The sequence below is a fragment of the Panthera pardus genome, unplaced genomic scaffold (assembly GCF_024362965.1).
Source record: "Panthera pardus isolate Hobbes unplaced genomic scaffold, ASM2436296v1 HiC_scaffold_22, whole genome shotgun sequence".
Taxonomy (NCBI): domain Eukaryota; kingdom Metazoa; phylum Chordata; class Mammalia; order Carnivora; family Felidae; genus Panthera; species Panthera pardus.
Window position 1 is genome coordinate 33,005,885 of NW_026526788.1, and position 14,958 is coordinate 33,020,842.

Here is a 14,958-nt window from a genome sequence, read left to right on the forward strand (position 1 = left end):
GTGCATAGACATTTATAATTGTTAGGTCTTCCTGATGGATAGACCCTGTAATTATTATATAATGCCCTTGTTCATCTCTTGTTACAGCCTTTAATTTAAAGTCTAGTTTGTCTGATATAAGTATGGCTACTCCAGCTTTCTTTTGGCTTCCAGTAGCATAATAAATAGTTCTCCATCCCCTCACTCTCAATCTAAAGGTGTCCTCAGATCTGAAATGAGTCTCTTGTAGACAGCAAATAGATGGGTCTTGTTTTTTTATCCATTCTGATACCCTATGTCTTTTGGTTGGTGCATTTAATCCATTTACATTCAGTGTTATTATAGAAAGATATGGGTTTAGAGTCATTGTGATGTCTGTATGTTTTATGCTTGTAATGATGTCTCTGGTACTTTGTCTCACAGGATCCCCCTTAGGATCTCTTGTAGGGCTGGTTTAGTGGTGACAAATTCCTTCAGTTTTTGTTTGTTTGGGAAGACCTTTATCTCTCCTTCTATTCTAAATGACAGACTTGCTGGATAAAGGATTCTCGACTGCATATTTTTTCTGTTTAGCACACTGAAGATATCGTGCCAATCCTTTCTGGCCTGCCAAGTTTCAAAAGAGAGATCAGTCACGAGTCTTATAGGTCTCCCTTTATATGTGAGGGCACGTTTATCCCTTGCTGCTTTCAGAATTTTCTCTTTATCCTTGTATTTTGCCAGTTTCACTATGATATGTCGTGCAGAAGATCGATTCAAGTTACGTCTGAAGGGAGTTCTCTGTGCCTCATGGATTTCAATGCCTTTTTCCTTACCCAGTTCAGGGAAGTTCTCAGCTATAATTTCTTCAAGTACCCCTTCAGCACCTTTCCCTCTCTCTTCTTCCTCTGGGATACCAATTATGCGTATATTATTTCTTTTTAGTGTATCACTTAGTTCTCTAATTTTTCCCTCATACTCCTGGATTTTTTTATCTCTCTTTCTCTCAGCTTCCTCTTTTTCCATAACTTTATCTTCTAGTTCACCTATTCTCTCCTCTGCCTCTTCAATCCGAGCTGTCGTCGTTTCCATTTTGTTTTGCATTTCGTTTAAAGCGCTTTTCAGCTCCTCGTGACTGTTCCTTAGTCCCTTGATCTCTGTAGCAAGAGATTCTCTGCTGTCCTCTGTACTGTTTTCAAGCCCAGCGATTAATTTTATGACTATTATTCTAAATTCACTTTCTGTTCTATTATTTAAATCCTTTTTGATCAGTTCATTAGCTGTTGTTATTTCCTGGAGATTCTTCTGAGGGGAATTCTTCCGTTTGGTCATTTTGGATAGTCCCTGGAGTGGTGAGGACCTGCAGAGCACTTCCCCTGTGCTGTGGTGTATAACTGGAGTTGGTGGGCGGGCCGCAGTCCGACCTGATGTCTGCCCCCAGCCCACCGCTGGGGCCACAGTCAGACTGATGTGTGCCTTCTCTTCCCCTCTCCTAGGGGCAGGATTCACTGTGGGGTGGCGTGGCCCGTCTGGGCTACTTGCACACTGCCAGGCTTGTGCTGCTGGGGATCTGGCGTATTAGCTGGCGTATTAACTGCCAGGCAAGGTGCACGGGGGCAGGAGGGGCAGGCTTAGCTCGCTTCTCCTTAGGTGATCCACTTCAGGAGGGGCCCTGTGGCAGCGGGCGGGAGTCAGATCCGCTGCCGGAGGTTTGGCTCCGCAGAAGCACAGACTTGGGTGTTTGCACGGAGCGAGCAAGTTCCCTGGCAGGAACTGGTTCCCTTTGGGATTTTGGCTGGGGGATGGGCGAGGGAGATGGCGCTGGCGAGCGCCATTGTTCCCCGCCAAGCTGAGCTCTGTCGTCAGGGGGCTCAGCAGCTCACCCTCCCTTTGTCCTCCAGCCTTCCCGCTTTCCGAACAGAGCTGTTAACTTATGACCTCCCAGAGGCTAGGTCGCACTTGCTGTCGGAACACAGTCCGTCAGGCCCCTCCGCTTTTGCCAGCCAGACTCGGGGGCTCCTCTTGGCCGGCGAGCCGCCCCTCCGCCCCAGCTCCCTCCCGCCAGTCCGTGGAGCGCGCACCGCCTCGCCGCCCTTCCTACCCTCTTCCGTGGGCCTCTCGTCTGCGCTTGGCTCCGGAGACTCCGTTCTGCTAATCCTCTGGCGGTTTTCTGGGTTATTTAGGCAGGTGTAGGTGGAATCTAAGTGATCAGCAGGACGCACGGTGAGCCCAGCGTCCTCCTACGCCGCCATCTTCCCTCTAGGAGATTCCACTTCTTCTCAATGTTGGCTTCTCCACAGGGCTGCAGGTTTGTCCTTGTGGCTAATGGGTTCCCTCAGAGCATGTGATCCAAAAGAGCAAGACAGAAGCCACACAATCTTTTATGGCGTAGTCTGGGAAGTTACACACCATCACATCTGCTGTATTCTACTGATTTTACAGACCAGCCCTGATTTGATGTGGGATGCGACTATACAAGGATATGAATACCTAGAGGCAAGGATCATAGAAAACCACCTCAAAGGCTGGCTTCCACTATACTATATACTGTATACTAAGCTGTGTCTCTGTGTGTGTTTGTCTGCCTGCCTGCCTGCATGTATGTATATCATGAATGAGACTGCTAAACACCAAATACCAACTTCAAGATAGTGGTTTTCTGTGGAAAAAGAAAGATTACCCTGCTTGAGTATGGATAGTTTTCTGAACAGGAGCAAGGCTGGAATGATGTAGGGAATTCACTTACAATATAGCTGATAGAAGAAAGGTGGTGGTGACCTGGACTAAGAAGATGGTGGTAATGCAGAGAATTAGAAGGATTAGAGTTGTTTAGAAAATAGAATGAAAGGACATGGTGACTGATTAGATATGAGGGATGTCATGTTCTCGTTCTAAGTAGTCAGGTATATCATACAATTTTCTGGATTGGGCAAAAGTTAAATAATGGTGCTGACTGAGATGAAAAATGTCAGAGGTGGGTGGTTCAGGGAAGATTAATTCAATTTTAGGATATTTTTACTTTGAGATGTGCATATGGGAAATCCACATGTCCAGCAGACAGTTGAATATAGGTTTGGGACATCATCAACATTTAGAAGTTAGCTGGCAGTCGGGAAAGACATAAGATTGCCTAGAGAGTGTGTGGATTAAGAAGCACAGAGACCTAGGACAAAGCACGTAGAAACTTGCAAGGGATGAATACAAGAATAAGAGCCTATGAAGGAAAATGAGAAAGTGTAGACAGAAAGTTGCAAACAACCAGGGGAGTATGGAATCACAGAAACCAAAAGGAAAGCTTTTTTTTTTTTTTTTTTTTTTTTTTTTTTTTTTTAATTTTTTTTCAACGTTTTTTTATTTATTTTTGGGACAGAGAGAGACAGAGCATGAACGGGGGAGGGGCAGAGAGAGAAGGAGACACAGAATCGGAAAGAGGCTCCAGGCTCCGAGCTGTCAGCCCAGAGCCTGACGCGGGGCTCGAACTCACGGACCGCGAGATCGTGACCTGACTGAAGTCGGACGCTTAACCGACTGTGCCACCCAGGCGCCCCAGGAAAGCTTTTTATAAAGTGAAGGAGCAGGTTTGATGAAGTTTTGGGGTGATGGTGGGATTCATGAGGTCCGGAGCCAACAGCCAAGAAAGAATTCTTGAAGATGTCTTTGGTACAAAAAGGTGATTTTATTAAAGCATGGGGACAGGACCTGTGGGCAGGAAGAGCTGCACTAGGGTCATGACGGTAACTCATTGTATACCCTCAGGTTGGGAGGAGTCTCTAATGTATTTTTGGAAGCAAGGTTTCCAGGACCTTGAGGGGCTAACCGTTGCTACAGAAATGCCATTTATTACAGTTCAGTAAAACCTCAGTCATGAGACCCTTCAGATGTGTATCAGGGGGCCATAAGCTTGGAGTATGATTGCCAGCATATCTCTTGGGGCAGTTGAGATAGAGGAAGTATACTTACAGGATCCTGGAAGTTGCGATAATATTAAGCTAAGGTTCTCTTTTGCCCCTAGCAAAGTGTCATCATGGAGGCAGCTGAGTTCCTAGAGGGAGGTCACTTTGCTGGTTTCAAGGACTTGTCAATGGGCTGTAGGCAGTAAGGGAATTTAATTTTTCATTTGCCTTAGTTTCCCACATTACCATGGCAAGCACTTAAACCCCTTTCCTTTGTTCTTGGGTAGCCAGGAGTGTCCAAGAAGGAGTATCACACATATTCCACCATGGTGGGGTGGGAGTGGGGTGCCAGCCTGTATTTTGCCCTCAGCTTGCCCCACACTCCCTCATCAAGTTGACATCATTAGATTTTGCTAAAACAAGCAAGTTAAAGGCCAAAATTCCCACTGAATTTAGCAACCTAATATCATACATGACCTGGGAGAAAATGACTTTTTAGTCGAATGATGAGATCCAAAATCACTTAGGATTGGGTTGAACTGTATCAATTTAGGAATATCACTTAACCTTGCCAGACTTTATTGTTAGGTGCAAAAGAAGGACATTAGTAATGAAGTTTTGGGGTGATGGGGGGAGTGATCTGGAGCCGACAGCCAAGAAAGAATTCTTGAGGATGTTTTTAGTGCAAAAAGGTGATTTTATTAAAGCACTAGGACAGGACCCCTGTGCAGAAAGAGGTGCCCTGAGGTTGTGATGGGTAACTAGTTATATACTATGAAGTTGGGGGGGTAAAGTCAAAAGGGAGGCCTCCAGAGGGACTTTGATATGCTAAACAATACCTGAGGCCTTGCTATTGTCAAGCTGAAGGTGTTTTTCCTCTAGTAAGGCATTAACATTAGGACGGTATGGGGTTCCTGTAGAAATGTTGTACTCTGTATTTACCTCAGGTATTTCTCAATGGGCTGCAAGTCATAAAGAAATTTAATTTTACTACCATTTCCTTCCTGCCTTTGTTCCCCAATCACTATGGAGGGGTGATGTTGGGTCTCTAGGAAACTGAGTCTACAGATTTCTGGAGATTAGGCTATTGATTGGATTGCCTTTTTTTCCTTTTTTTTTTTTTTGTAATTTACTAAGATATTTGTAAACTGATAGGAGACCCATGTCCTGTATGACTGTGATCTCTATCAGTTAACCAAGTTTCCTTTCCTTTGTTCTTGGGCAGTGCCTGAAGAATATCACACAAATGGGGCGGGGGGGGGGGGGGGAGGGAGGTGGGGGTGCAGGGGTGGATGCTAGCCACCCTCAGGTGAGCACCCTCACCTGAGGGTGCTTGTTTCACCCTCAGCCTGTCTTATGCTCCCTCATTATTAGTCTGTATGATTTCTCTGTCTCTTCTAACGCTAAAAGTCTGTGCTTATAGTTCACATTCTTGATTCATAATAATACAGAAAGGGGGTAGAAATAAACAGACAAGATCATAAGCCACTGGAATCATCTATCATACATAAAGTACAGCTCTAAGTATCTTTGCAGAAAACACCCTATATGTGTTTTCTTATTGTACCAGTTCCCTTTCATAAGTCCTCAAGATATATACATTCATGTTCATGCATGAGATGATCTATTATGGATGAGATTTTACCCATTATTTTTGACAACAAATAAATTTCCTACTGTGAACTTAACTTTCCTACTTACCAATTGGCTAAAAAACAAGCACAAGCACTTATACTTTGCAACGTTTTCTGTACCTGATGCCCCAAAGACCTTTTTTTTTTTTTTTTTAATGTATTCCTTCTTCAACCCCAAATGTCTGTTGTCCTTGCGCTTCTCTTTTTCGTCTGGAAAATCCTTTGCCCTTGTTTTCATGCCTAAATCTGTTGTCATGTTCTGTTTCTCAGTAATCATATTGGTTGACCCATAATTCCTGGGTTTCTTTGAAGTACACTGTGCTAGAAATACTTAGATTATTTCTTTCTTATTGAAATAGAAATCAAAACAAAAGATTAAAAATAAACCCAACCAAACCACCTGGTGCAATTTACACTTAAAAAGAATATTTGTCTCTAGAGAATAATAGCTGACAACTGTCATTAGCTTGTAAATACCCATTGTGACTTTACTACCGCCAGCAACTATTTTACATATTGTTAAACTTGAGGAACTTTGGCAATTGTTCTTTGGTTGCAAACCGAGAAATCTGACATTTACATTACAATCTAGTGTGTGGGAAAGCAGAAGACCTGGGGATACCTTTCAAAAGCAGTATTAAAATGAAGGTTTGTCAGTTCTGAAATGTGCTATTTCGTGCAGAGTTTTTCAAAGCTTTCATATTTCACTCCTTTGAAAGGCCTCATGATCTTTAGTGTAAAAAGTTAAAGTGACTGAGAAAGACCTTAATTTTCTCTGTTGACTTTATCTCAGTTATTTTAAAACAGTAACCCCTAAGCACTTACCTGTGAAACTGATGTTTAGTGAAATCTTCCATGCTTTTGTGTTTAAGATTCACATCTTTTATTTAAATTTAACTCTGTCTGCTTCTTGAAATCTGTGGCTGAATAGTTTTTCACTATAGGAAAAAGATGATGGAGGGGAGGGAAACAGGTAAACAAGTTAGTCACTGAAGTTTATGATGCCATCATCTTTATGGCCTATAGAAGAAGAGATACTCATGTAAATGGCTCTGACTTTAAAGAAAGACTGGATTGCTAAGGATTCTTTTAGAAATGAGAAAGAAAATTTTCAAATATCTTTAGACATTAAAAACTTGAGATAGTACATAATATGTACTAAGTTCATATTACTATTTTTGGCCTCTTCTTCCTTAGGAAATATAGATTACACTTTTGAAGAATTAAAGAAGTAGACATTTCTGTCTTTTAAATTTTTATGTAAAAATTCAAATTATGTATCCACAAAGGATTAACTGCTATGGGAATTGCTGTCCTGCTGTCAACAACTAGAACAATGGACAAAATATGTAAAATAATTGTTTTTAGATATTGAACAATAAGGACAAGACTGATCTCTGAGAGAAGAAAAACAAGTTGGACTGACCCTATATCACCTCAGGTCACAGCATGAGGCTTTCTAAATTCTGAATGACAAGAACAGGCTAGAATAACTTCCAATAACAATTACCAGAAACTGTAAAATGACTACTTCTTAGTGCTCATACAGGGCCAGAAATCATTTGACTTCCCTCCAGCCAGAGAAGAGACATCATTGAATATATGAACATTCATTGTAGACTCCCAGAAGAACATACCTTACAAGTAGGGACAAATTGGCCATATAACAAAAGAATCTCTAGGTCTGTCCTAAGAACCTTTCTAAAAGACTTGAAAGGATCAATATAATATGCAGATAACTATACAACAGAATCCAGCACTCAGTAATGTAAAAGTCAACAATGTCTAACCTCATCAAAAATGACTAGGTAATGAAAAAGCAGGGGGAAAAAACAGAAGAAAAATTCGTCAACAGAAACAGATCTAGAAATGACAGAGATGGTGCAATTAACAGACAAGGATTTTAAAAGTTATTATAAATGTGATCATTATATTCAGGGAGGAAAAGGAAAGCAAGCATAATATGAGGAAGAATAGAAGATATAAAAGTAAACAGATGTAACTCCTAGAGATGAAAAAAATGTGAGATGCAAAGCAATATAGATGAAATTAACAGATTAGCCATTATAGAAGAAAATATCAGTGACACTGAAGTGTGTAGCAGTTAAAACTATCCAAAATGAAGGAGGAAAAAAAAAAAACCCTGAAATATATGAAGGGATCCTGAGTGCCCTGTGAGACTATATTGCATAGTCTAATATAGGTATAATTATAGGAATCCCAGAAGAAGAAGGGTAAGAGCCAGAAAAAATATTTGAGTAATGGCAAAAAAGTTTCCAAATTTGATTAAAACTATGAGCTCACAGATGTGAGAAATTTAGCAGCTCCCAAGCAGAATACTTACAAAACCATAGAATGGAAAATTATAATCAAACTGTTGAAAACCAACGATAAAGAGAAAATATTAAGAGCAGCCATTGGGCAAAAGACATATTATGTACAGAGGAACAAAGATAATAGTATACATTAACTTATAGTATATGCAAAGCAGAAGACATAAGTTCTTTAGAGTGCTAAAAGGAAAAAGAAATCTGTCTGCCTAGAATTTTTTACAAAGCAAAGTGTTCTTCAAAAATGAAGGCTGGGAGGCCTGCGTGGCTCAGTTGGTTGAGCGTCCGACTTCAGCTCAGGTCATGCTCTCATGGTTCGTGGGTTTAAGCCCCACATCAGGCTCTGTGCAGACAGCTCAGAGCCTGGAGCCTGCTTTAGATTCTGTGTCTGTCTGTCTGTCTCTCTCTCTCTCTCTCTCTCTGCCCTTCCCCTGCTTGTGCTCTGTCTCAAAAATAAATAAACATTTCTTTTTAATGAAGGTAAAATAAACCTTTTCAGAGCCCAAATGTCCGTCAATGGATGAATGGATAAAGAAGATGTGGTATATACACATATATACTGTATATGTATACACATATGTATACACATACATATATATACACATACATACATACACACCACATCTTCTGTATATATATATATATATACATACACATATACATACATACATATACACCACATCTTCTTTATCCATTCATCCATTGAGGGACATTTGGGCTCTGAAAAAGTTTATTTTATGTGTATGTATGTGTATACATATATATATACATACACATATACATACATACACACCACATCTTCTGTATGTGTATATATATATATATTTCTGTATATGTGTATATATCTATACACATACATACACACACATACACAATGGAATATTACTCAGCAATCAAAAAGATTGTATATATACATATGTATGTATATGTGTATATATATTTGTATGTACATATACATACACATATACATACATGTACCACATCTTCTGTATGTGTTTATATATATATTTCTGTATATGTGTGTGTGTGTGTGTGTGTATATATGTGTGTGTGTGTGTATGTGTATATATACACACACACACATACACACATACACAATGGAGTATTACTCGGCAATCAAAAAATATGAAATCTTGCCGTTTGCAACTATGTGGATGGAACTGGAGGGTATTATGCTAAGTGGAATTAGTCAGAGGAAGAGAAAAATCATATGACTTCACTCATATGAGGACTTTAAGGTATAAAACAGATGAACATAAGGGAAGGGAAACAAAAATAATATAAAAACAGGGAGGGGGACAAAACATAAGAGATGCATAAGTATGGAGAACAAACAGAGAGTTACCGGAGGGGGTGTGGGAGGGGGGATGGGCTAAAAGGGTAAGGGGCACTAAGGAATCTACTCCTGAAATCATTGTTGCACTATATGCTAACTAATTTGGATGTAAATTTTAAAAAAATAAAAATAAAAAAGAATAATAATAAATCTACTGTGGATAATTGTCATAGTATAAATAAGACAATTTTATCAAAAATAATTGTATTTTCTTTTTTTTTATTTAAATTTTTTTTTAACGTTTTTATTTATTTTTGAGACAGAGAGAGACAGAGCATGAACAGGGGAGGGTCAGAGAAGGGAGACACAGAATCTGAAACAGGCTCCAGGCTCTGAGCTGTCAGCACAGAGCCCGACGCGGGGCTCGAACTCACGGACCGCGAGATCGTGACCTGAGCCGAAGTCAGCCGCTTAACCGACTAAGCCACCCAGGCGTCCCAATGATTGTATTTTCTAAAACAAAGTAGTGAGAAGGGCAGATTGTTTTCTATTTTTGCAAATCTTTTTTATGTTTGTTTTAATAGAAGTCAGGTAGATTCTTGTATCTGATTCTGCATTCAATAGGTTATTTTGTTAGACGCATGTGTAGAAAATCTTATCAATTATTGACATGTAGTTGGAAAAGTTAGTAATGACCTTTTCAAGTAATTGTAGATATTTTTCTTTGATTTTAACCAAAATTTTACTAGTGATAGCTCCCTAAGGTTGATTGCTGTATGGAATCTGAAATCATACCAATAAACTTTGGTACTCTTTTACATTATAAAAAAAATTTTTTTAAATAAGCTTTTTCAGACTTATCAAAGTTGGGAGAATATATTGTCAACACATCTGCCCAATAAGAAATGTTTAAGGAAGCTTTTCAGGCAAAAGGAAAATGATGCTAAATAGAAATTTAGATCTATACAAAATGAGGAACACCAGAGGGTAACTATAAGTGTAAATATGAAAAGTATTTCCTCATTTTAAGATTTATTTGGGGGGGGATAGATACAAACAAAGAGGGAGGGAGGCAAAGCACAAGAGACTCTTAAATACAGAGAACAAACTAAGAGTGGATGGGCATGTGGGGGAGAGGGAAAATGGGTGATGGGCATTGAGGAGGGCACTTGGGGTGAGCACTGGGTGTTATATGTAAGCCAATCTGACAATACATTATGTTCATAAAAAATAAAAAGATTTCTTTAAAATGTAGTTAGTTGTTGAAGTAAAAATGATGTATGGTTTATAGCATGTGGTAATAAAATATATGAGGACAATAGCACAAAGCAAAGGGAGTGGAAGTGTATCGGTCTTGAGATACTCTACACTATACCTAAAGTGATGTATTATGTAAAGGTCAACTGTAATAGGTTAAAGATGTATATTGTAAACCCATTAGCAAGGTTCAGGAAGCCTAATAGTCCAAATCCAGGCTACTGCATATTTTTATAAATAAAGTTTATTGGAACACAGCCATGCTCATTTGTTTATCTACTGCCAGTGGCTGCTTCTGCCCCACAGTGCAGTCTGTAGTTGCAACAGAGATCTTTATGGTCCATAAAGTCTAAAATATTTAATATCTAGCCTTTTACAGAAAAAGTTTGTCAACACCTACCGTAGGGAAACCCCTAGAAACATAAAAAGACATAGTCAATTAGCCAATAGTACAGATTAAATGTAATCATAAAAATAGTTAACCTAGGGCACCTCAGTGGCTCAGTGGATTAAGCATCCGACTTTGGCTCAGGTCATGATCTCATGGTTCGTGAGTGTGAGCCCTGTGTCAGACTCTCTGCTGTCAGCACAAAGCCTGCTTCAGATCATCTGTCCCCCTCTCCCTTCACCTACCCCATTCACACACTCTCTCTCTCCCTCTCTCTTTCTCTCTCTCACGAAAATAAATAAACATTAAAAAATTAGTTTATCTACGGGCACCTGTGTAGCTCTATCAATTGAGCATCCAACTCAATTTTGGCTCAAGTCATGATCCCAGCATTCTAGGATCGAGCCCTGAGTCCGTCTCCATGCTGAGCCAGGAGCCTGCTTGGGATTCTCTCTTTCTCTCCCCCTCTGCGCCTCTCCCCTGCTAGTGCTCTCTCTCTTTAAAATAAAAAATATATGTAAATATTTTTTACAAAAGGGTGCCTTATTAAAAAAATAGTTAATCTAAAAGAGAGCAAGAATAAAGAAAAAATAGAAGAAAGAACAGTTTGGGTCAATAAAGTAAGTAGCAAGACTTATACACAAGTATTTTTATATACATTTATAATTTATTAAATGTAAATAATATACACGCTTTAATTAAAAGGCTGAGATTGTCAGATTAGACAAAACAGCAAGACCCAACTATATGCTGTCTGTAGAAAACCCACTTTAAATGTAACGACACAGATAGGTTATAAGGATGAGAAAAGGTATAGAACAAAGACATATATCTCCACAAAGACTTAAAAGTGGCTACTTTACTCATAGTGGCCAAAGACTGGAAAGCAGTCCAAATGTCAATCAGCAGGAAAATGCATAAATTATGGTGTATCCATACAGTGAAATATTAGCAATAAAAATAAACTACCAATGCATGCAACAATGTGGGTTAATCTCAAAATCACTATACTGAGAGAAGTCAGATACAAAAGAGTCTGTACTATATGATTCCAGTAATATAAAACTCCAGAAAAACTAAATATAATCTGTAGTGACAAAAATTGAATCAGTGGTTGCCTAAGGATTTACTGGGATGGGGAATAGGAGAATTTGGGGAAGTAATGAAAATGCTCTTTATCTTGATTATTGTGCCAAAGCTCCTCAAATGTCCATTTAAAATAAAAGTATATTTTGGTATTTACAAACTCTGTTTCAGTCAGGGTTACTTTTAAAATTTAAGTACTGAAAGAATGTAGTGTGATGCTATTGTATATACTGCAAGCCTTGTAAGTGGCTAGAATAGGCAAGGAAATAAGATGTAAATAATGACAACATTGCCAAGTGTGATGCGTTTGGCATCTCCAGAATATTAACCTAAAAACATTTCCTCTCAACTCTTCAATATTGAGGGGTATGAATGCTTAGCAACATTATAGAATGTATCTTTGGATTCTTTAAAAAAAGCTAATAAACATCATCAAGCAGTGTGCTAAGTGTTTTAAATGGTTTATTTTATTTATTCCTCACAACAATTCCATCAGTTAGGAATTAAATCCATGTTATACGTCAAGAAAGCAAGGCTCAGAGAAGTTATATAACAGGCCCAAAGTTATAAAGCCAGGATTCCATCCCAGATTTGCCTCCAAAGCCTGTTTTTCTTCACAGGCTAGTGCTAACTTATCTTTAAATGCTTGGTTGCTTATGTAAAAAACTCTGTTTCAAAATTTATTTATTTATAAATTTCATTTGAAAATTATTTCAAAAGAGTTAGTCTGACATTTGTTTTAGTGACTACGACTCAGTAAATCAAGACTATTGATGAAAAAGATAAGGAAATGGGAATTCTTTTAGTTTTATAGCTTATGATAATGTTTCCTTTAATAACTTTTTGTTAGAAAATCCCAAATAGTTACGTTGCGGCTTCTAACTAGTCTCAGGACAATGTTTAAGAGAACATAAAAAGAATTGTTTTGTTTCTATCATAATAGGTTCATATTATGTAAGAGACTACTTACTTATCAAACACCTTGGATATAATAATTATACTATAAATATGAAGTGACTTTCCTTGAGTAAGAGTCTCACTTATTAGTGTATTTTCACATATTATTCTCCAGGGGTTCTTGAAAGCTGTGGCTCCTCAGAGCCACCTCCTAAAGGTTATGGAGTCTGGCCCAGCAATCTCTGGCTACTTAATAAAATCTTCCTCAGTAGAACTAGAGTTTATATTTACCAGTACCAAAATCTTTACCTCAAATTCCTGGGAAAGCCTCTCCCTGACCTACTTAGAAGATAATCCTTTGCATGCTTTCTTTTCTCTGAACAGTGAATTGTGTGATCTATGTGATTGATCTTCCATAAACCAGTTCCCAGAATAACCTCCAACTAAAGCTAAAGGGCATATTCTTAAACCTTTGAAAACATTTTAAACCATGTTAATAATAATAGACCCTATGTAAGACTAGTAATATTGTAGCTTTAACTTATAATGAAATCTAATTATCGTATGATTATGGATCTTTTTCATTCAGATGTGACAGTGGTGTATCAAAATGGGTTACCTGTGATATCTGTGAGGCTACCATCCCGGCGTGAACGTTGCCAGTTCACACTCAAACCTATTTCAGACTCAGTCGGTGTGTTTTTACGACAACTTCAAGAAGAGGATCGGGGAATTGACAGAGTTGCAATCTACTCACCAGGTATAGTCACATTCATTATTAATTCTCACCCACCTGTCATTTCACCCCAGAACGCTTCTATACTCTACACACACACACACACACACACACACACACACACACACGTGTGTATGCACACACATACGCACACACATATACCACTGCAAAAGAATCCCATACTCTTAACTTTAGGACACATTTTTTTGCTTAGCAAATGTCAGGAGAGACTGTGATTTCTGTCTCAGTTCTCAGAATATAATTGTTCAGTTTTAGGAACTGAATATACACAAAAAGTCTCATTCAGAAGCACCTCACATACAATGCCATGGGCAAAGAGGAGCAGTCAGTCACATTCTATGTTATTGAAACCTTTTATCATTACCTTAGGCATAAAATAAATTTTTCTAGTGGTTGAGCCCTCATCTCTGGAGATATGAAATAATAGGACTTCTTTTTAGATCTTGTTCCGTATTTCACATAGTTTGTAAAATAAAGACATATGTGATTGGAAAAGAATGTAAAATAAGGCACTAAAAAATTCCCATTTGACATGCATCTGTCCTATTTATTTAAGTGCCTTACATTTTTTCCCATTCTTTGAAAAATTTTAAACCTACAGAAAGCTTAAAAGACTATATTGGAAGTACCCATTTACCCTTGGATTTACCAGTTGTCAACAACTTGCCACATTTCTATGCTGTAAGTAGTTTAAATATACTTAATTTTCATCTTATCTAGTAATATAACTAGTAGACCAGTATGGTGTACTTTGCTAACATCTGTCCCTACCAAATTATTGGTGACGAATCAGTAATTATACTGAGAAGTACCATACATTAGAAAGCATTGTTTTTGTTTTTTTTTTTTTACTCCACCAACTTCCATCATGGATAGATAATATGACATCCATGCTGCTCTCCCATGACCCGAGATTTCCAACTGACACCGATAGATCTATGTAATTATTTTACTTGTTGATAAAGTTTTGGCAGAAAAGTGTATTATTAAATCTTCATAGACTTGAGATCATGAAAGCAAAAAGCCTCAGATAATATAAGCTTTGTTTAGCATAGAATTTGGGGATGAGGCAAAAATGAACTAGAATTTAAAAGAGAAGATATAATTTTTAAAATTGATTTTGAGGATTGCTTTTTTCTGATCATTCTCAAACAATTAGGGATATACGACGAGTTTAAATTTTCACATTTAAATTTTTTTTACAGATGGCGTTCGAGTTGCTGCCTCAACAGGAATAGACCTCCTACTCCTTGATGACTTTAAGCTGGTCATTAATGACTTAACATATCATGTACGACCGCCAAAGAGAGGTAAAAAGTAACCTTGATAAGATCAGAGAAATGTGGGAGGGCTTTTGGAAAGAACTTTATTCTTCCCTGGATGACCTTGAGAAGCAGACAATATTCAAAGAACACTGAAAAGTCTTACATCCAGGTAGACTCTGTTTCAGTTGAAGAGCTCATTGAGTGTCTCATGCTTGAA

The 14,958-nt window shown here is 38.3% G+C and overlaps 1 protein-coding gene across 4 annotated transcripts in view; it reads left to right on the forward strand.

Moving 5' to 3' along the window:
* The window catches only part of MCU (mitochondrial calcium uniporter), a 205,321-nt gene that overhangs the window by 168,323 nt on the left and 22,040 nt on the right, over positions 1 to 14,958 (forward strand). For all 4 annotated transcript variants that reach the window (XM_019444494.2, XM_019444493.2, XM_053888570.1 and 1 more), the window contains 2 exons: positions 13,309 to 13,479; positions 14,682 to 14,786. In XM_019444494.2, the coding sequence (XP_019300039.2) occupies positions 13,309 to 13,479; positions 14,682 to 14,786 (276 nt within the window). The remainder of the gene's footprint in view (positions 1 to 13,308; positions 13,480 to 14,681; positions 14,787 to 14,958) is intronic.